General features: G+C 43.6%; 1 protein-coding gene across 4 annotated transcripts in view; it reads left to right on the top strand.

The window, feature by feature from the left end:
- LOC105029822 (diacylglycerol kinase delta) overlaps positions 1–22,303 on the top strand; it is a 94,105-nt gene that overhangs the window by 10,116 nt on the left and 61,686 nt on the right. For 2 of the 4 annotated variants that reach the window (XM_010903359.4, XM_010903358.3), the window contains exons 2-3: positions 1,901–2,011; positions 2,280–2,360. In XM_010903359.4, coding sequence (XP_010901661.1) covers positions 1,901–2,011; positions 2,280–2,360 — 192 coding nt within the window. Of the gene's footprint in view, positions 1–318; positions 374–1,900; positions 2,012–2,279; positions 2,361–3,426; positions 3,870–22,303 lie in introns of those variants that run through there. The other 2 variants (XM_020047694.2, XM_010903360.3) reach the window with 2 other exon arrangements.

The raw sequence follows: 22,303 nt of genomic DNA, 5'->3' as shown, positions 1-22,303 counted from the left end.
GCATGTTCTGTCACACACCCAAGCCCACAGCATCCGTCCTATGAGTCTAGGCCTTATAGTCTATCAAGACATCCCGGCAAAAAAGACCACAACGTTCAACATGCTAGGTCAAGCTTCCTTCTCTAGCATTCAAAATTGAAAGTGTGTGTGAATGTATGTGTGTGTTTGGGGAGGGTAGGGGCAAGTGTGCAAGATAGACAATAGTTAGAGCCACAGTTGAAGGCAAAGAGAAAGATGTTAAAAGACCTCAGAAAGGCATGTGTTTTATTTTAGGCCTTTACACTACATCAATTCATAGAGAACTATCTTGGAGCAGTTCACACCAACTATTCTCAGTCTCATGGACAGCCAGGTCATTGCAGTAAACAGAACTGTAAGTCCATCCATGTTTTCCCACTTTGTATTTAGCTGGGTCTCGTTAAGGGTTCACATCGAAGCTGTGTTTTATGTTATTTTGTTTTCAGTAGTAGCAATTAGCTTATTTAGTTTTTTTCATTCAATTTGTGAATATTATGGGTTGATTTATGCAATGGGATTGGAAGGCAGGTAATTATGAAACAAATAGAAAACCAGCAGTGCTCTGAAACTTCACACTAAAATTTAAATTTCCCTGATTACCTAGTGCAAGCTTTCAAATCTTTGGGCAGTTAAGAATAACTGTTGCATGAGCACTCTGAGAACTCTCTTGAAAGAGAGTTGGTTCAACACAGGTTCTCTGGTTCCCCCTATTGGTAATACCAGGTTCTGATCAGAAATATTGAGTTGGGAGTTTAATTTACTGATGGATACATAGATACTGATTTGCCCTGAAGGAAGAAATGCATGTAATTGGCTTAGTCAGTGTAGAGGGCGGGGCTGGAATCCAACTCCAAAGTCACTTAATTGAAGTTTAAATTTAGAAATAAAGGTTGGGGACCAGTATGATCTCAGAAGTCAATGTCCCAGTTGTCTTAACACATGGTGTCACATGTAAAGAATTGCCTGAAACTCAAGAATGAGCCCTGCAAATATTGCTTCGGTCATGTCAAATTGACGAAAATGAAAAACAGTAGACAAAATACATATTGTACAGGAAGAAAGATTGGAGATTTGTGTGCAAGTACAGCAAACCATCCAAAACTATATTGGGATAATTAAAAATATCCTCAAACAATATCATATGTAGCTGTATGGATATTTTCCCCATTAGTTACAGGTTTACTGTAATAAATCCTTCAAATTGGCATGTTGATTGTAGCCTTGTTAGTTTGATATTCAGGGATGATAGGTAAGTAGTCTATGACGAGATACTCAAGATATATGCATACATTGCCCTGTGTGCATGTGTTTATGCATGCTCTCACTCGGCTGACTATTCTCCTGAGGCAGTGCCACTGGTTGGCTAGAGTCAGCGAGGGTTAATTTATCAACTCCATTCTCCAGCTTTGGCAGTGTCTTAATGTCAAGCCAGTGTCAGTGACCCTGGCTCCCTGGAAATGTAAATTGACCGTGGCCAAGGCTCTAGTACCAACCCCCAATATATCAGATGAGAGGAGCTAGGCTTGGCTATATCTCCAGGCAGAGACGGGGTGATCGGATCTCTCGACGATATAATGTTCTGTTGGAAGCAGAGTGCTCAGTGCTGCAGGGGTTCGGTAGCTAGGCTAGACTAGTTTGAGAGAGACATGGTTCAGACATCGTGAATAGCTGGCTTTGTTGATGCAGCTCTGCAGGAATTATGTGCTTGACTTCATGGCCATTCCTCAGACAAGGTTGCAGGGCTCACAATGCTATATATTTATTACCTATTTATATAGTCATGGGGTTGGTGTTTTGATGGGATGATTGGAGTGTGTGTATGGAGGGGGGAATGTGTTGATGGTGGTGTCTCATGGGTCTTGTCTCCCTCTGTAATTTGCAGACAATCCTGAAAGAGGGCAAGTTGATGAAGCAGACCAACTCATTCCAGCGCTGGAAGAGGCGTTACTTCAAACTGCGCGGGAGGACTCTGTACTATGCCCAGACTGCCAAGGTTGGTGTATTAAAAAAAGTTTTTTTAATGTTGTTATATTCTTGTTGAAACAGAACAGTGAAGAGATCTGAAAAGAGAGATTGTGAGTCAGAAGGGTAGTGGGGCGAAAAAATTATCCATGCCAATGATATAAGCCCAGGCAGTACGTGTGACAGGGTCTGCGACACTAATCGCTCAATCAACCAGGCCACATTAATTTTACTCAAGATAATAAGATAATTGTTTGTTATTTATTTTAGACCAGTAAGAAAATGTAATTTTTTTTCAGTCCATCATCTTTGATGAGGTCGACCTGACAGATGCGAGTGTGGCCGAATCCAGCACCAAGAACGTCAACAACAGTTTTACTGTGAGTTCTTGTGATTGTCTAATAGTTTTTTTTATTTTTCGATCTTGGCTGCTTTCCATCCAAATATTTTAGCCCTGTGACAGTCAACTTCAGTCCACTTTTTTCTTATTATGTTCTGTTCATGTTTCTTTCTATCACTTAAGCCTCTTTCTGTACTGTATTACCAATAATGTTGCATGGCTAGACACTACAAATAATGTTAGAAATTATTAATTGCAATTACTTTCTTTTTTATGAATAAAATGTTTTATGCTGGCCCTCTTTCCATTGCTCAGCTAAGGTCGGCTGTTTTTTCAGCCTATTCTTAACCATTTTCCTGTGGCCCTGCCATGATCAGACAGTGGTTACACTCTGTAAGAGTGTTTGCCATGGTAATGCTTCCTGATGAAAAGAATAACATTTCAACGCATTTCCTTTGGGACAGGGTTTCTTTCTTTATATGAAGATCCCGGCCCACAAAAAGTTCAGAGTCTATGTTTGAAGTGTATTTATAGCCTGCCTTTGGACTCATTTAGATATAATAACCTGGTGTACTGTACATGTGTTAGTCAGTGAGTATCTGGAAGTGGGAGATTGTGTGTGAGTACGCATCTACAGAGTAGGATTTTCTGTGATGACGTTAAAGAACTGACAACTTCCTTCAGCTCTTATCTTACCAGTTTCTCACGCTGGTTTAAACTGAGCTATCCTTGACCTCTTGTTAATAAAACCCCAGGTAGTCCTGGTTTCAAATGCTTTTTGAAGTTATTACAGTTTTACTTAAGTAAACTTGGTAGGGAATAGTTGCAAAATATCCCACTCTTCATGTGTGCTAAAGCCAATGCTTATTGTGCTTGAAAGGTTTCAAATAATTGAATCTTGGTCTGAGCCAAGGTGAGCAGGATTTTCAGCAGATCTTCTACACCCTCCTGTCCTTGCTGTAATGAAGGCCTTTATGGCCTTCAGCACCCACCCCCCCCACCTCCCTCCATACAAGTTTGTGACAACAAAGTTTATATGAGAACAGAGGTGGCCAGATGGGGGAGTGGCCTGCCGGCCCACGATTCCTAACTCTCTCCCTTTCAGAGTACTGCTGAAAACTAAGCAAACTAAGGTAACAGCCTAGCGAGGGAGTGAAAAGAAAGCCCTCCTGGAAAACTACAGGAATTCACAGAAAGTAATACACTTCTCCGAATTCTTTGCCAGCTGGAGCCCTTGGAGAAAGGGGTGAAAAAAAGCAAGAAAACCAATCTGGCTGGTACCTCTGTTGGGACTTGTTAGAGCGACAACCTCAGACTGCCTTTAGATAGGGTAGAAGAACTTTCAGCCGGCCACAGAAAACTCTGTCAAGGCTTGGCCAGGAAGACTATTCTGGAGGGGAGTGGGAGACTGCAGCCGGCTGCTACGGACAAACTCCCTCCCAGCCCCAGGCACATTATAACAGAGCAAAGTCTGGAGAAAGAGAGCAGGAGGGGGGGAGAGCAGGAGGAGCACCACAGGAGCTGAATTTAGCTGGAATTCACACTGGAAGTAAGGCAAAAGAATGTCAGGAATGAGAGTGGGATGGGAGAGCACTGAGACTGTTTTTTCCAGTTAGTCACTTTTCTTTTGTGTGTGCTTGTCTGTGTGTGTGCTTGTCTGTGTGTGTGCCTGTCTGTGCTGCGTCATGACATTGTTTAGAATGTACTGCAGAGTATGCTAACGCATGTGTATGTGTATTGACTCTGTCAGTTCCTGCTGTGTTATCTAGCCCCATGTGAAGTACCCCCAGCCTATGGTCTAGGAATACCTGGTGTATTCATTTGTACACATTGCAGTTTAACGTGCTGCAATCAAAAATATTAGAATTTTCCTGTAATTTGACATGTGACAAATTTGAGGAAAAACCTGAATAAATTAGTAGAGGAACATAACAAATGCAAATGCTTCTATAGGGGTGTACTGCATGGTTCTATTAATTAATTAACATCCTATCATGTACCTGTGAAAATGTTGACTTTGAAAGAGAGTTCATTATTGGGACATGTGTGGCAGGAGCTTTTGTCACAACGATTGCTTAACTCGCCAATGTTTCAGTAGGAACAGTGACTGAAGTTACTTATGCAGATACATCTATGGGAAAGACGTCAGTAAAAGGTTCGGAAAATGTGTTCGAAAGCGTATGTTCAATCACTGCGATGCATGTGCATTACTCCAATATGTAAGGAAAAACAGAGCCAATCTCAGGTGTCTGAGAAAGTCAGTGCAGTATGTGATCAGACTGTGTAAGCAAGAACAGTCTGTTGAGAACTACACAGAGATATTACAGTAGGGTTACAGTGCATAAGCCTTCATTACAAAGTGCAAAAACCCTAGGCAGTGGTCTACAGAGATGGGGGGGGGGGGAGCGATATGGTCAGATGAGTCATCCTTCACCGTTTTCTTGACAATCAGTCAGTCAATCAATAAAATTTATTTATAAAGCCCTTTTTACATCAGCAGTTTTCATTAAGTGCTTTTACAAAACACCCAGCCTGAAACCCCAATGAACAAGCAACAACAGTGTAGCACAGTGACTAGGAAAAACTCCCTAAGTGGGGCCAAAATTTAGGAAGAAACCTAGAGAGGAACCAGTTGTGGTGACCAGTCCTCTTCTGGCTGTGCCAGGTGAACATACACGTTGTAGTAATTACTAAATGCATTTGGTTTGAGTCCAGAGTTTATAAATCCTAAACCAGGTCAGAAGCATGACCAGATGGACAAGGACAACCGGGTGGAGGTTGGGCGGTTATCAGACTGGCAGCTGGAATCATCAGGTATCATCTTGATCTGCCTGGTACTCGGGAGGTGTGGGCCAAGACCTCATGTCCTCCTAAGTTTGAACGGAGCAGGAGACAAGACATTTTTTAGACTGCATTCCTTAGGTTTACAAGGTTTTACAGTGGAGAAGGAGAACTGACCCTTCTCCCTCCAGCAAATTTATATAGCAGTGTAAAACCTTGGGGCTGAGGTGGGGGGTCCCATGACTCTGTGGCCCTATCTGGGGGAGGCCCTGGACACGGCCCAACAGGCAGGAAGTCAATCCACCCACAGTCTGCATTTCTAACCTTAACTGGTTATTCCACAGTTGTGGAGCTCTATGAGAGAAAGCCCTGCCTCCAGCTGTTTTGAAATTCTAGGTACAATTAGAAGGCCTACATCTTGTGACGAGTCGGCGAGGCCATGTATGGCGTACACCAACAGAACATTAAAGGCATGAATGCATAGCCCTTACAACGTGGGGGTCCGGAGGCTCTGTTATGCTGTGGGGACCATTTCCTGGTTTGTGTTCACTTGTCTCCTTAGAGTACAGGTGTCAAACCAGTTCCACAAAGGGCAGAGTGTCTGCAGGTTTTTGGTTTTTCCTATAAATTGGTTCCTAGTTCATACCTACACAACCAGGTGAGGGTAGAAACTAACCAATCAGTGACCTAATTAACCAATCAAGTACAAGGAGAGAGCAAAAACCTGCAGACACTCGGCCCTCCGTGGAACCGGTTTGACACCTCTGCCTTAGAGGGATGGGTCACAAATCATGACAAAGGCATACTGAGTGATCACCTTTATGCTTTGTTAAAATATTTCCATCCTGACAGGGGCAGGGGTCTCTTCCTGGATGACATTGTCCCCTTCCAAAGGCATGAGGGATCACTGAATGGTTTGATTAGTATGAAAATTGTGAATCATATGCTATGGCCTTGGGAGTCAACAGATCTCAACCTGACGTATGCAACCCGAGACAGCACTCTCCACCACCATCCTTAAAACGCCAAATTACAGAATATCTATTGGAGGAATGGTTTAATCCCTTCAGTACTGTTCTAGAGATTCATAGAATATATGCCATGTCACAATGGAGCTGTTCTGGCAGCTCATGGTGGCCAAACACCTTACTGGGACACTTCATATTGGCGTTTTCTTTCATTTGTCTCCTGTCTGTACATTTGTTGTACCTTTCCCAAGCCTGCCTTCCCTCTCAATTTCATGATTTTCAATTTGTGATTATGGCAACAACTCAACACTAACTTCATAACAGCTTTGAGAGATTTGAAGAGTGGGGCATGTTATTTGATCTTGCCAAGCCTTTGTTTCTTTTCACACTGCATGCTGAACCAGGAAGTGGTTTCTAGCACTCTGTAGGATAGCACAGGTTAACCCAGCAAACAAACACATTTGAGTCACCAGTCACCAGATGAAACAAGACAGTCCTGTCCAGCACCTCACCAGTGCTCCTTGGGGGATGCCAGTCTCTCCCTGTTTTAATCATTATACTGTATTATGTATAAAATATTACACTGGGATGTTCGAGTTGTACCATGCTGGATTGTGGGCAATGTGTGCACTACACAAAAATGTGGCGCTCGCTGCATTGGAAGGTGGTGTGTTGAGCTATTGATATTTGCATATCTTCGATATGTCTCGGAAAATGTATCGTAATGTAAATAAGCCATAAGTGTCTGGAGATAAAATGGTCTGTGATAACATTGTTACTGGCCAAAATTTTGGTTTTGACTTATTGAGATGCTATGACAAGCAGGGGAAACAGGATGTGTTTTTGCTTCTGCTGAATGACTAATGTGTATGTCATGCCAAGGTTTACCTTGTGCCAAGGCTATGGTGAACAGCGCATATGAGCCTGCAAGACCTACCATTTGAAGTTGGCCTTCACTGAGGGGCTGTATAATTCTATTAGAGTGCAAAGTATTTGTCATCTTTTAACTTTAGCATATCAAATACAGCGAAGTGTGGCATCAAATGGTGCTGCATTTCAGATTTTTTTTTTTCATCCATTCCAGCATGTGCCAGGCACTTCATAATAGCTAACTTAGAACACCTTTTCATTATAATGACAGCAATGTTTTTTTGGAATAAAACATCTTTGTTGAAGTCCAACCGTGTTTCCAACAAAGTTGGTACTTTGCATAAAATGCTAATAAAAACTATGTAGTGATGTGCAAATAATTGAATCCCTATATTTAATTGATAATAGTACAAAGACAATATATCAAATGTTGAACCAGAAAAATGTTATGCTTTTTGGGAAAATATGCCCATTTTGAATTTGATGCCAGAAACACTTCTCAAAGAAAGTTGGGACCTGCATGTTGTACTGTGTTGCATCTCCTTTTAACAACGCTCTGTAAGCATTTGGGAACTGAGGAGACCAATTTCTGTAATTTTGAAAGTGAAAGGTTTTCCCATTCATGCTTGATATAGGATTTCAGTTGCTCAACAGTTCAGGGTCTCCTTTGTTGTATTTTTCGTTTCATATTGCGCCAAATGTTTTCAATGGGTTACAGGTCTGGACTGCAGGCAGGCCAGTTTAGCACCCAAACTCATACTACAGTGCCATGCTGTTGTAAATGTGCAGAATGTGGTTTGGCATTGTCTTGCTGCAATAAGCAAGGCCTTCCCTGATAAATATTTGCCTGGATGGCACCATCTGTTGCTCCAAAACATGTATATATTGTTCAGCATTAACTAAAAAGGCAATTTCAAGGCTTGGGCCAGGAGAACTGCATATTGTATTATATCAGGTTCTGTGTTTGCATTGCAGAGTTTTAACTTTCATTTGTGGATGCAGTGACAAACTTTGTTCTTAGACAATGGTTTTCGGAAGTGTTCCTGAGCCCATGCAGTGATTTCCCAAGCGTGCCGCACAAGCCCTGAAAAGTGAAGCCAAAACGTCTCGATCGCCCCCTGGTGAGTGGTCCCAGTATAGGTCATAAACCCCGCCCTCCCCATGTTATTCAATGGGACGCGAGACCAACTAAACAATTAAATTACCCTTCAATTATCTTTTTTCCGAAGCTGGTTTCTGTCATTTACTGTAGTTTGTATCACGCTAATGTAAATTCAAGAGTTTGTTTTTAAAATAAGTTGGTTTATAGTTAGTTATTTAATGCTCTAAAAACGGTGGTGTGACGTCGTGATTCACAGCTTTGATTGACAGCTATCTGAGCCAAGGAGCCACTGAAGCGCCATCCTCCTTCGGAGGACTGAGGAGATTGGAGCTTTACATTTTATCTCTAAATTTCTATAATTGATATAATTTCACACGGACATAATGGGTTGTTCTGCAGTACATTGTGCTAACCGATCTGGCATTTCCAATCGATCTTTTAATTTTTTATCGGTAAGTTAAATTTATAAGCTATTTAATTAGTAAATAAATGTAATGGGCTAGCTAACGTTAGCTAAAAGACAACAAGCCTCGTTAATAGCTAGCAGGTGATCGTTAGCTAGAAGTTACCAATTATTTTTGTATTAGGCCTATTCTAAATTAAGGTTAAACATGATGTAAGTTAGGCTATAACATATCGTCTAGGTTTAACAAGCAAAGGTTGTACTGTACTTGGACTTGCGATTGATTACGTTATGCACATTCTGCGAGGGAGAGTGAGGGCGGGGCACAGGGGTGGGGCCGTTGATTTCGCGGCTTTACGGCTTTACTTCCTGCTCGCTACTGCGCATAACTACTGCGCAGAACTGGTCCCAAGATCCCTATCTGCACAGACGCAAGTCCAAGATGTCAGCGCCGTATCGGGACACTGGCGGCTTCATTTTTCACCAATGGAAAAGAGCGAAAGGGCGTCGTCCATTTTATATACAGTCTATGTGATTTCCACTACAGAATCGTGTCTGCACGACACTGTCTGCACTTTTAATGCAGTGATCATGAGAATCATGGCCATCCAATATTGGTTTTTGGCTTTGTCCCTTGTGTACAGAGATTTATCCGGAATCTCTGAATCTTTTAATAATATTATGTACCGTAGATGATGAGATTCTCTTTGAAACCTTTTGTTGAGAAACATTATTCATAAGTTTTTGCACTATTTGCCTGAGCAGTCTTTCAGTTTCTCAGTCCTCTCTGGCATGCTCTTTTGATACTCAATTATGTTACTGACATGTTGCCAATTAACTGTGTGATGTTCCACCAGGTAATTTTTTGTATTACACAACTTTTCCAGTCTTTTGTTGCCCCGTCCCAGCTTTTTTGAAACATGTAGCTAGCATCAAATTCAAAAGGGACATATTTTTCAAGGAACAATAAAATGTTCAATTTCCATATTTAATATGTTGTCTTTGTATCATTTTCTATTGAATATAGGGTTTTAATTATTTGCACATCTTTGCATTCCATTTTGTTTCCATTTTACACAGTGTCCCCACTTTTTTGGAAACAAGATTGTATCATTATTCATCCTGTGAATTTGAAGACCAAGAACGTAGAGCATTTTCTTATTTTTTTAAACAACTTGTCGACTTCATGTAACCTTTGTAAATGCATTTAAACAGGCATTATTGCTAACAGGAAAACATTTTGACAGTTTGAAACAATTATCACATTGATGCACAAGAATAGGTGAACTAGCTGTGTTATAAGGGCTCTGCTTATACCAGGCTTTGAGGTGCATATTCCTATAGAATTTGAATAAATCAACTTTCATTTGAAATTCATTGGCAAGTGTAGATAGGAGCAAAATACAAGCCTTTAGCTAGTGCAGAAATGCAATCCTTATAGAGAGGGATATCTGAAATATTGATATTGATCACTGTTTCATCCTGTAGTGGCTGGGAGTAGGGTTTGAAAATTCTGCTGTCATCTGATACATATGAAGTCGACAAGTTGTTTGAAAAAAAGAAGATTTGTAGATTCAACAAGACCAAGAAAGAAAACGAAGCCATCAAATACCTCACCAAGAACGAGAATCTAATGCCGACAAGGGAGGAGCCGTTGTTGTTTGGGTTGGGCAAAATATGTACAAGAAGCCACTTGTCAACTCGAAAATCAGAACTACTACCAACCTCTAACATCTAATCCTATGGAATGCATGAAACAAATTAGGAGAGTCTTTAAGACGGGTTAAAGGCAATACATTTATTACCAAACAAGAACATGAATTTCTGTTCCCTCAAAATCAGAGGATTGCTGTTTTCTACATGTTACTAAAGATACTTAAGGATTTACACAACCCACCAGAAAGACCCATCATCAGAAATAATGATACGTTGTCAGAGTCAGTTGCAAAGTATATTGACTTTCATATTAAATCATTAAATTTTACCTTCTTTCTTACAAAATACAACTCATACTTTGAACAAATTAATGGAAATTGATAATATTGGCTCTTCTTTCTTGGTCATGATAGATCTAGAATCCTTATATTGCAACATTGTACATAGAGGGCCTTGATGCCCTGAAACACTATCTTCAGTTGAGACCAGAAGTAAGCACAGAAGTAAGGTACTGCTATGGTGGATTGCTTTGCCCAGAACTATGCCAACTTGTTTTTAGGACTTTGGGAAGAAACATACATCTTTAGTACTTTAAATCAATTTCTAAACAAAATTCAGTGGTATGGAAGATATATTGATGATATTATTTAGTTTTTTTAATCATTGGAAAGTGAATTAAATGCAGTTCCTTAATTACACAAACGGTACCGATACATTGTAACTATTACTCTAATATTAACAAAACAAAAACGTTTTATGATGCACATGAAAACATACCATATTAAAATTTCGCTAACTGTAATACCATTTTTGTGGTCTATAGGTTGGATTGCCCTTGCGGTTGTTTTTACATTGGCCACACGAAGACTTATTAGCTGAACTTAAATACAGTGGATATAAAAAGTCTACACACCCCTGTTAAAATGCCAGGGTCTTGTGATGTAAAATAATGAGACAAAGATTAATCATGTCAGAACTTTTTCCACCTTTAATGTGACCTATAATGTGAACAATTCAATTGAAATACAAGCTGAAATCTTTGAGGGGGAAAATACAAAAATCACAATAACCTGGTTGCATAAGTGTGCACACCCTTAAACTAACTTTATTAAGGCATCTTTTGATTTTATTACAGCACTGTCTTTTTGGGTAGGAGTCTATTAGCATGGCACATCTTGACGTGGCAATATTTGCCCACTATTCTTTGCAAAAGCGCTCCAAATCTGTCAGATTGCGAGGATATCTCCTGTGCACAGCCCTCTTAAGATCACCCCACAGATGTTCAATTGGATTCAGTTCTTGGCTCTGGCTGGGCCAGTCCAAAACGTTATTCTTCTTCTGGTGAAGCCATGCTTTTGTGGATTTGGATGTGTGCTTTGTGTCATTGTCATGCTGAATGGTGAACTTCCTCTTCATCTTCAGGTTTCTAACGGATGCCTGAAGATTTTGTGCCAAAATTGCCTGGTATTTGGAACTGTTCATAATTCCCTCCACCCTGACTAAGGCCCCGGTTCCAGCTGAATAAAAACAGCCCCAAAGCATGATGCTGCCACCACCATGCTTCACTGTGGGTATGGTTGTCTTTGGGTGATGTGCAGATATCCAAAAAGTTCAACCTTAGTTTCATCAGACCATAACACATTTTCCCATGTGCTTTTGGGGGACTTGATGTTTGTTTTTGCAAATTTCAGCCAAGCTTGGATGTTTTTCTTTATAAGAAAAGGCTTCCGTCTTGCCACCCTACCCCATAGCCAATTCATATGAAGAATACGAGAGATTGTTGTTACATGTAGCACACAGCCAGTACTTGCCAGAAATTCCTGCAGTTCCTGTAATGTTGCTGTGGGCCTCTTGGAATCCTCCCTGACCAGTTTTCTTCTCATCTTTTCATACATTTTGGAGGGATGTCCAGTTCATGGTAATGTCTCTGTTGTGCCAAATTTTCTCCAGTTGATGATGACTGTCTTCACTGTGTTCCATGGTATATTTAATGCTTTGGAAATTGTTTTGTACCCTTCTCCTGACTGATATCTTTCAACCATGAGATCCCTCTGATGCTTTGGAAGCTCTCTGCAGACCATGGCTTTTGCTCTGAGATGCAACTAAGAAAATGTCAGGAACATCCTACTAGAACAGCTGAACTTTATTTGTGATTAATCAGATTCACTGTAAATGATGGCAGGGGTGTAATGACTTCTATTTAACATGAGTTTGAAGGTTAATTCTGAACACAGCCACATCCCCAGTTATACGAGGGTGTACACACTTATGCAACCAAGTTATAAGGTTTTTATTTTTTTTAAATCCCCCTCGTAGATTTCATTTTGTTTTTATAGGTCACAGAAAAAGTTCTGACATGATTTATCTTTGTCTCATTCTTTTACATCACAATGAAGATGAGGGGCCTATCATGAGCCAATTAAAAAAAGCACATTGTTTTGTCATTTGTCAAATTTTCTGTCCATCATTTCATATTCATGATTCTGGCTGCTGATTGATCCAATTTTCACATGACCAACAACGTTATACACTCACCTAAAGGATTATTAGGAACACCATACTAATACTGTGTTTGACCCCCTTTCGCCTTCAGAACTGCCTTAATTCTACGTGGCATTGATTCAAATGCTGAAAGCATTCTTTAGAAATGTTGGCCCATATTGATTGGATAGCATCTTGCAGTTGATGGAGATTTGTGGGATGCACATCCAGGGAACGAAGCTCCCGTTCCACCACATCCCAAAGATGCTCTATTGGGTTGAGATCTGGTGACTGTGGGGGCCATTTCAGTACAGTGAACTCATTGTCATGTTCAAGAAACCAATTTGAAATGATTCGAGCTTTGTGACATGGTGCATTATCCTGCTGGAAGTAGCCATCAGAGGATGGGTACATGGTGGTCATAAAGGGATGGACATGGTCAGAAACAATGCTCAGGTAGGCCGTGGCATTTAAACGATGCCCAATTGGCACTAAGGGGCCTAAAGTGTGCCAAGAAAACATCCCCCACACTATTACACCACCACCACCAGCCTGCACAGTGGTAACAAGGCATGATGGATCCATGTTCTCATTGTGTTTACGCCAAATTCTGACTCTACCATCTGAATGTTTCAACAGAAATTGAGACTCATCAGACCAGGCAACATTCTTCCAGTCTTCAACTGTCCAATTTTGGTGAGCCCCGTGCAAATTGTAGCCTATTTTTCCTATTTGTAGTGGAGATGAGTGGTACCCGGTGGGGTCTTCTGCTGTTGTAGCCCATCCACCTCAAGGTTGTGTGTGTTGTGGCTTCACAAATGCTTTGCTGCATACCTCGGTTGTAACGAGTGGTTATTTCAGTCAAAGTTGCTCTTCTATCAGCTTGAATCAGATGGCCCATTCTCCTCTGACCTCTAGCATCAACAAGGCATTTTCGCCCACAGGACTGCCGCATACTGGATGTTTTTCCCTTTTCACACCATTCTTTGTAAACCCTAGAAATGGTTGTGCGTCAAAATCCCAGCTACTGAGCAGATTGTGAAATACTCAGACCTGCCCGTCGGGCACCAACAACCATGCCACGCTCAAAATTGCTTAAATCACCTTTCTTTCCCATTCTGACATTCAGTTTGGAGTTCAGGAGATTGTCTTGACCAGGACCACAGCCCTAAATGCATTGAAGCAACTGCCATGTGATTGGTTGATTAGATAATTGCATTAATGAAAATGTAACAGGTGTTCCTAATAATCCTTTAGGTGAGTGTATATATAAATACACACACACACACAGTGGGGAGAACAAGTATTTGATACCCTGCCGATTTTGCAGGTTTTCCCACTTACAAAGCATGTAGAAGTCTGTACTTTTCATCCTAGGTACTCTTCAGCTGTGAGTGACGGAATCTTAAACAAAAATCCAGAAAATCACATTGTATGATTTTTAAGTAATTAATTAGCATTTTATTGCATGACATAGGTATTTGATACATCAGAAAAACAGGAATTAATATTTGGTACAGAAACCTTTGTTTGCAATTACAGATAGCTCATGTTTCATGTAGTTCTTGACCAGGTTTGCGCACACTGCAGCAGGGATTTTGGCACACTCCTCCATACAGACCTTCTCCAGCTCTCTTCAAGTCATTGACCAGGTCCTGCCGTGTAGTTCTGGGTTGATCCCTCACCTTCCTCATGATCAAAATTTTTTTTTTTAATCTTATTAACAGTCTATAGAGGGGGTGAAATTAATACACACAAAATATGACTTTTCCGGCTTATTTAAGCACAGTAACGCAAAATATATATTTTTAACACTAACCCTAATTAATTACATTTAAAACAGTGAAGTCCCTTATTTGGATAAGTGAAGACCTTCTTGATTTTATAGTTTGTGGAACCACCTTTTGCTTGAATTATAGCCATGAGTCACTTTCTCTAGATCTCTACTAATTTTGCACAGTTTGACTGTGCAATATTTACAGATTCTTTCTTGCAAGTCGAGGCGGCAATCCCGAACCCGGTGGTGGACACCGGAAGTAAGGGATGCCGTCAAGCTGAAGAAGGATTCCTATCAGGCCTGGCTTGTGGCTTGTGGGACTCCTGAGGCAGCTGACGGGTACCGGCAGGCCAAGCGGACTGCAGCCCGGGTGGTTGTGGAGGCAAAAACCCGGGCCTGGGAGGAGTTCGGTGAGGCCATGGAGAAGGACTATCGGCCGGGCTCGAAAAGATTCTGGCAAACCGTCCGGCGCCTCAGGAGAGGGAAACAGTGCCCTACCAATGCTGTTTACAGTAGAGGTGGGCAGCTGTTGACCTCAACTGGGGATGTCGTCGGGCGGTGGAAGGAGTACTTCAAGGATCTCCTCAATCCCGCCGTCACGTCTTCCATTGAGGAAGCAGAGGATGAGGGATCAAAGATGGACTCGTCCATCACCCGGGCTGAAGTATCAGGGGTAGTCAAGAAACTCCTTGATGGCAAGGCCCCGGGGGTGGATGAGATCCACCCTGAGTACCTCAAGTCTCTGGATGTTGTGGGGCTGTCTTGGTTGACACGCTTGTGCAACATTGCGTGGCGGTCGGGGACAGTGCCTCTGGGATGGCAGACCGGGGTGGTGGTCCCTCTTTTTAAGAAGGGGGACCGGAGGGTGTGTTCCAAGTACAGGGGGATCACACTTCTCAGCCTCCCCGGGAAAGTCTATGCCAGGGTAATGGAGAGGAGAATACGGCCGATAGTAGAACCTCGGATTCAGGAGGAACAGTGTGGTTTTTTGTCCGGGCCGTGGAACACTGGACCAGCTCTATACCCTCTACGGGGTGCTGGAGGGTTCATGGGAGTTTGCCCAACCAATCCACATGTGTTTTGTGGATTTGGAGAAGGCATTCGACTGTGTCCCTCGCGGCATCCTGTGGAGGGTGCTTCGGGAATATGGGGTCCTGGGTCCTTTGCTAAGGGCTGTCAGGTCCCTGTATGACCGAAGCAGGAGCTTGGTCCGCATTGCCGGCAGTAAGTCAGACTTGTTCCCAGTGCATGTGGGACTTTGTCGCCGGTTCTGTTCGTAGTTTTTATGGACAGAATTTCTAGGCGCAGCCAGGGGCCGGAGGGTGTCAGGTTTGGGGACCACTTTGCGGATGATGTTGTCATGTGGGCCCCTTCAAGCCAGGACCTTCAGCATGCACTGGGACGGTTTGCAGCCGAGTGTGAAGCGGTGGGGATGAAAATCAGCACCTCCATATCCGAGGCCATGGTCCTCAGTCGGAAAAGGGTGGCTTACCCACTTCAGGTTGGTGGAGAGTGCCTGCCTCAAGTGGAGGAGTTTAAGTATCTCGGGGTCTTGTTCACGAGTGAGGGAAGGATGGAACGGGAGATTGAAGGATCGGTGCAGCTTCTGCAGTAATGCGGTTGATGTATCGGTCTGTCGTGGTGAAGAAAGAGCTGAGCCGCAAGGCGAAGCTCTCGATTTACCGGTCAATCTACGTTCCTACTCTCACCTCAGAGTAGAGCTGCTGCTCCTCCACATCGAGAGGGGTCAGCTGAGGTGGCTTGGGCATCTGTTCCGGATGCCTCCTGAACGCCTTCCTGGGAAGGTGTTCGGGGCCCGTCCCACCGGAACTATGTCTCCCGGCTGGCCTGGGAACGCCTCGGTGTCCCCCCGGAAGAGATGGAGGAAGTGTCTAGGGAGAGGGAAGTCTGGGCATCTCTGCTTAGACTGCTGCCCCCGCGACCCGGCCCCAGATAAGCAGAAGATGGATGGATGGATGGATGGAACAGGACTTGTCACCTGCACACAGTGCCAAAGCTACCAGTACCTGGTTTAAGGACCATGGTATCCCTGTTCTTAATTGGCCAACAAACTCGCCTGACCTTAACCCTATAGAAAATCTATGGGGTATTGTGAAGAGGAAGATGCAATACGCCAGACCCAACAATGCAGAAGAGCTAAAGGCCACTATCAGAGCAACCTGGGCTCTCATAACACATGAGCAGTGCCACAGACTGATTGACTCCATGCCACGCCGCATTGCTGCAGTACTTCAGGCAAAAGGAGCCCCAACTAACTATTGAGTGCTTTACATGCTCATACATTTCATGTTCATACTTTTCAGTTGGCCAACATTTCTGTCTAAAAATCATTTTTGTATTGGTCTTAAGTAATATTCTAATATTTGGACATATTGAATTTGGTATTTTCATTAGTTGTCAGTTATAATCATCACAATTAAAAATTGAAATATATCAGTCTGTGTGTAATGAAAGTTTCACTTTTTTAATGGAATTACTGAAATTAATAAACTTTTTAATGATATTCAAATTTTATGCCCAGCACCTGTAGTTGTTTTAGTCCAAAAACATACACTGCCAAACATACTAATATTGCTTAATGAGATTATTGAATCAATCACTGTCTTGTTGTTCCTGGGGTGCAGTATAGACTACTTTGTGTAATAAGGTTTCAGCTAAGTGCGTGCAATAAGGGTTTGGTATGGTTTGTTACATTTTTTGGAGGTTTATCGGTTGTATGACTCTCCCTTTTTTAAAAGTGGGTCCAATCCAGATAAAAAGTTGTGCAATATGTAGGGAATTTTTAAATGCAAACCACAGCTTATGCCAAAAGGGTGAACAATGAGTCTGCTGGTTAGCTGTATATTATAGTTTTCATTTTGTCAATGCCTGTTTTATGTAAGCCTATTTAGATGTAATCAACTTTGCTTTTTAAAACAGTTGCGTGTTCCTGTATGTGTGTGTCTTTTGCCTGTGTATGTGTTTTTGGTTGTGCTGCTCTCTGGCATAGAGGAAAGGCGTGCAACTATTTTTATCCATCTGGGAACAGGAGCCTTTTGTGAAGCAGCTGTGTAGGAAAGGAAATGGATTGGAAGCTGACGTCCGCTCTGTGGAAACTGCGTAACATACCCAAAACTCAACAATAACTTATCTATGTATTTATTTATATACACACACATGCATACACAAGCACACACTCTTGAAATTGTAAAAAGCACTCATAGGACAAAGTTCTACATCTAAAAATGTCTTAATAGAACAGTGGCCCATGCTCACACACCTCTTTCTCTCACATCATGTACACACAATGGAGGTCTGTGGATCTCAAAGTTGTTAGCCAGGCTGATTAGTATGCATATAATTTGCATTCAAAGCTTGCAGGACCTTGTATTAAAATAATAAATAACTGATCAGATTATGATCCAAGTAGACCAGATTGGATCTGAAATATGTTACATGTGATCAACAAATGTGATCAACATAAACCTGAATGGATCAATGGATTTGTGAAATACACCTCTGGAAAAAACTGCACATTTTTCTTTCCTTTCCAAAAAAGTGAGGAACAGAAGGGTTAAAATTAAGAGACCACTGCAAATTTAAAGCTTCTGTTCCTCACTCAAAACCTTCCTTTTTGACTTTTTTGGAAAGGAAAAAAAAAAGGTGTAGTGGTTTGTTTATTTTTTCCAGAGCTGCATATTCATAATTTTTTTTTAATATGTCTATAGCTTGGGTTTCAGCATGTATATTAAAGAAAGTGAAAGTAACCTACTTAAGTAACCTACTTTGCCTGTGCACAAACACTAGCCTGGAAAGTGCCAATCCACTTCTATTCAGGGTGAAAAAGCGTTGATCCAGTACCTCCAGTAGAAATGTTGTAAAATAGGCTAAACACTTCCTGTTTGCATACAGCTGTCTTGATAATTTTTTTTGTGTGGGCCCAGATTAAACAATGTCGCAATAGCTGAGCATGTTTACTATAATGAGAGCACTAGCCAAAGTGAGGCCAACTCAATACTATTGAATAAACCCATCCCGAACCAAAAGCAGTCGTTGCAGATGTGATCAATAGTTTCAAAACACTGACTGGAGTTTATTTGCCACGCAAGTCACCCTTGACTCCTATATGGACATTAAAACATATGCTTCTTCTGTTTTGGATTACATCAACATCTACATCAACAATGTCACCACCCATGAACTAATAAAGACCTTCCCAAACTAGAAGCCATGGATGAACAGTGGGGTCCGACAACTGCTAAAGGATTGTGATGCTGCTTTCAGATCCGGCAATGCAAAGGCCTAAACCTCATCCAGGGCTAACCTGAAAAGAGGCATCAAGATGGTTAAAAATGACCGCTTCATCCGGGGCCGGGTCGCGGGGGCAGCAGTCTAAGCAGGGATGCCCAGACTTCCCTCTCCCCAGACACTTCCTCCAGCTCTTCCGAGGGGACACCGAGGCATTCCCAGGCCAGCCGGGAGACATAGTCCCTCCACTGTGTCCTAGGTCTTCCCTGGGGTCTCCTCCCGCTGGGACTGGACCGGAACACCTTCCCAGGAAGGCGCTCCGGAGGCATCCGAAACAGATGCCCAAGCCACCTCAACTGACCCCTCTCGATGTGGAGGAGCAGCGGCTCTACTCTGAGCTCCTCCCGGGTGACCGAGCTTCTAAACCCTATCTCTAAGGGATCGCCCAGCCACCCTGCAGAGAAAGCTCATTTCGGCCGCCTGTATCCGGGATCTTGTCCTTTCGGTCATGACCCAAAGCTCATGACCATAGGTGAGAGTAGGAACGTAGATTGACCGGTAAATCGAGAGCTTCGCCGCTTCTTCACCACGACAGACCGATACATCGACAGCATTACTGCAGAAGCTGCACCGATCCGTCTGTCAATCTCCCGTTCCATCCTTCCCTCACTTGTGAACAAGACCCCTAGATACTTAAACTCCTCCACTTGAGGCAGGCACTCTCCACCAACCTGAAGTGGGCAAGCCACCCTTTTCCGACTGAGGACCATGGCCTCGGATTTGGAGGTACTGATTCTCATCCCCACTGCTTCACACTCGGCTGCAAACCGGCCCAGTGCATGCTGAAGGTCCTGGTTTGAAGGGGCCAACACGACAACATAATCCGCAAAGAGCCGAGACGAAATTGTGTGGTTCCCAAACCTGACACCCTCCGGCACCTGGCTGCGCCTAGAAATTCTGTCCATAAAAATTACGAACAGAACCGGTGACAAAGGGCAGCCCTGCCGGAGTCCAACATGCACTGGGAACAAGTCTGACTTACTGCCGGCAATGCAGACCAAGCTCCTGCTTCAGTCGTACAGGGACCTGACAGCCCTTAGCAAAGGACCCAGGACCCCATATTCCCCAAGCACCCTCCCAGGATGCCGCGAGGGACACAGTCGAATGCCTTCTCCAAATCCACAAAACACATGTGGACTGGTTGGGCAAACTCCCATGAACCCTCCATCACCCCGTAGAGGGTATAGAGCTGGTCCAGTGTTCCACGGCCCGGACCAAAACCACACTGTTCCTCCTGAATCCGAGGTTCTACTATCGGCCGTATTCTCCTCTCCAGTACCCTGGCATAGACTTTCCCGGGGAGGCTGAGAAGTGTGATCCCCCTGTAGTTGCAACACACCCTCCGGTCCCCCTTCTTAAAAAGAGGGTCCACCACCCTGGTCTGCCATCCCAGAGGCACTGTCCCCGACCGCCACGCAATGTTGCACAGGCGTGTCAACCAAGACAGCCCCACAACATCCAGAGACTTGAGGTACTCAGGGCGGATCTCATCCACCCCCGGTGCCTTGCCACCGAGGAGTTTCTTGACCACCTCAGTGACTTCAGTCCGGGTGAGGCCTCATCCTCTGCTTCCTCAATGGAAGATGTGACGGCGGGATTGAGGAGATCCTCGAAGTACTCCTTCCACCGCCCGACGACATCCGCAGTTCAGGTCAACAGCTGCCCACCTCTACTGTAAACAGCGTTGGTAGGGCACTGTTTTCCTCTCCTGAGGCGAATTTCTTCGAGGCCAGCCGATAGTCCTTCTCCATTGCCTCACCAAACTCCTCCCACGCCCGGGTTTTTGCCTCCACAACCACCCGGGCTGCAGTCCGCTTGGCCTGCCGGTACCCTTCAGCTGCCTCGGGAGTCCCACAAGCCAACCAGGCTTGATAGGAATCCTTCTTCAGCTTGACGGCATCCCTTACTTCCGGTGTCCACCACCGGGTTCGGGGATTGCCGCCTCGACAGGCACCGGAGACCTTACGGCCACAGCTCCGAGCGGCTGCTTCGACAATGGCGGTGGAGAACATGGTCCACTCGGACTCAATATCTCCAGCCTCCCTTGGGATCCAGTCAAAGCTCTGCAGGAGGTGGGAATTAAAGATCTCTCTGACAGGGACTCGGCCAGACGTTCCCAGCAGACCCTTACAGTACGCTTGGGTCTGCCGAGTCTTTCCCGCTTCCCCCCTCGCCATCGGATCCAACTCACCACCAGGTGGTGATCAGTTGACAGCTCCACCCCTCTCTTCATAGACTTGAGCTCAGCATTCAACACAGTCAACCCCTTTCGGCTGGTCAACAAAGTCCACAACCTAGGGACCAGCCCCTCTCTCTGCAACTGGAATTTGGACTTTCTAACCAACAGACCCCAGTCTGTCAGGTTAGACAACTTCTCCTTCAACCTAATCCTGAACACTGATGTTCCACAAAGCAGCGTGCTGAGCCCCTTCCTGTACTCCCTCTTCACCCACAACTGCATTCCTGTACAAAGTTCCAACACCATAGTTCGCAGACGACACCACAGTGGTAGGCCTGATCAGTGACAATGACGAGTCAGCCTACATGGAGGAGGTCAAGTGCCTGGCGGCATGGTGCGCTGACAGCAACCTGGCCCTCAATGCAAAGAAGTCCAAGGAGCTCATTGTGGATTACAGGAAGTCTAAAGGCTGCACCTCAACCCTGGTCAAAAAGGTGCAGCACCGGCGGTACTTTTTGAGGAGGCTGAACAAGGCCCATCAAGATCCTTGTGAACTTCTACCGCTGCACAATCGAGAGCATTCTGACAAATTGTGCCACAGTGTGGCTTGGTGGATGCGCCGTGGCCGACCAGAAGGCCCTGCAATGGGTGGTGAAAACTGCCCAGCACATCACTGGTGCCCATCTCCCAGCCATTGTAGACCTCCAGCCCTTCTGTCATCACACAGGCGGTACAAGTCTCTTCATTCCCGCACCAGCAGGTGCAGGAACAGTTTCTTTCCATCTACCGTAACCCTGCTGAATTCTATAACCCATCACTAACCATGCCCACTGCTTAGTACTACATCTCCGGAACGTAGTTGCACTGCTCTCTTGTACTACTGGACTAAGACACTGCCTTGCAAAGTCTGATAAGGACGTTTTCAATTGTTACATATACGTGTCTACCTTGGGAAACTCTGTGCTGCCATCCCTGCATTTTAGTTGCACATGCCACCTTGCACCTTCAATTTGCCTGCACTGTACATGTAGAATTGCCATTGTACTTGCGTTTTCCAGTTGTTACATGCACGTGTCTACCGCAGGAACTTCATTGGTGCTATCCATGCATTTCAGTTGCACATGCTACCTTACACCTCCATTAACTTCATTGCACATTTAGAATTGCCATTTGTACTGTATTTGCCTTCATTGCACATCTATACAGGTGCTGGTCATATAATTAGAATATCATCAAAAAGTTGATCTATTTCAGTAATTCCATTCAAAAAGTGAAACTTGTATAATGTATACATTCATTCCACACTGATATATTTCAAGTGTTTATTTCTTTTATTTTTGATGATTATAACTGACAACTAATGAAAACCCCAGATTCCGTATCTCATAAAATTTGAATATTGTGAAAAGGTTCAATATTGAAGACACCTGGTGCCACACTCTAATCAGCTAATTAACC

The sequence above is a fragment of the Esox lucius genome, chromosome 1 (genome assembly GCF_011004845.1).
Source record: "Esox lucius isolate fEsoLuc1 chromosome 1, fEsoLuc1.pri, whole genome shotgun sequence".
Lineage (NCBI taxonomy): Eukaryota > Metazoa > Chordata > Actinopteri > Esociformes > Esocidae > Esox > Esox lucius.
The sequence above is the reverse complement of the archived record's forward strand: the minus strand, read 5'-3'. Positions and strand labels throughout refer to the sequence as shown.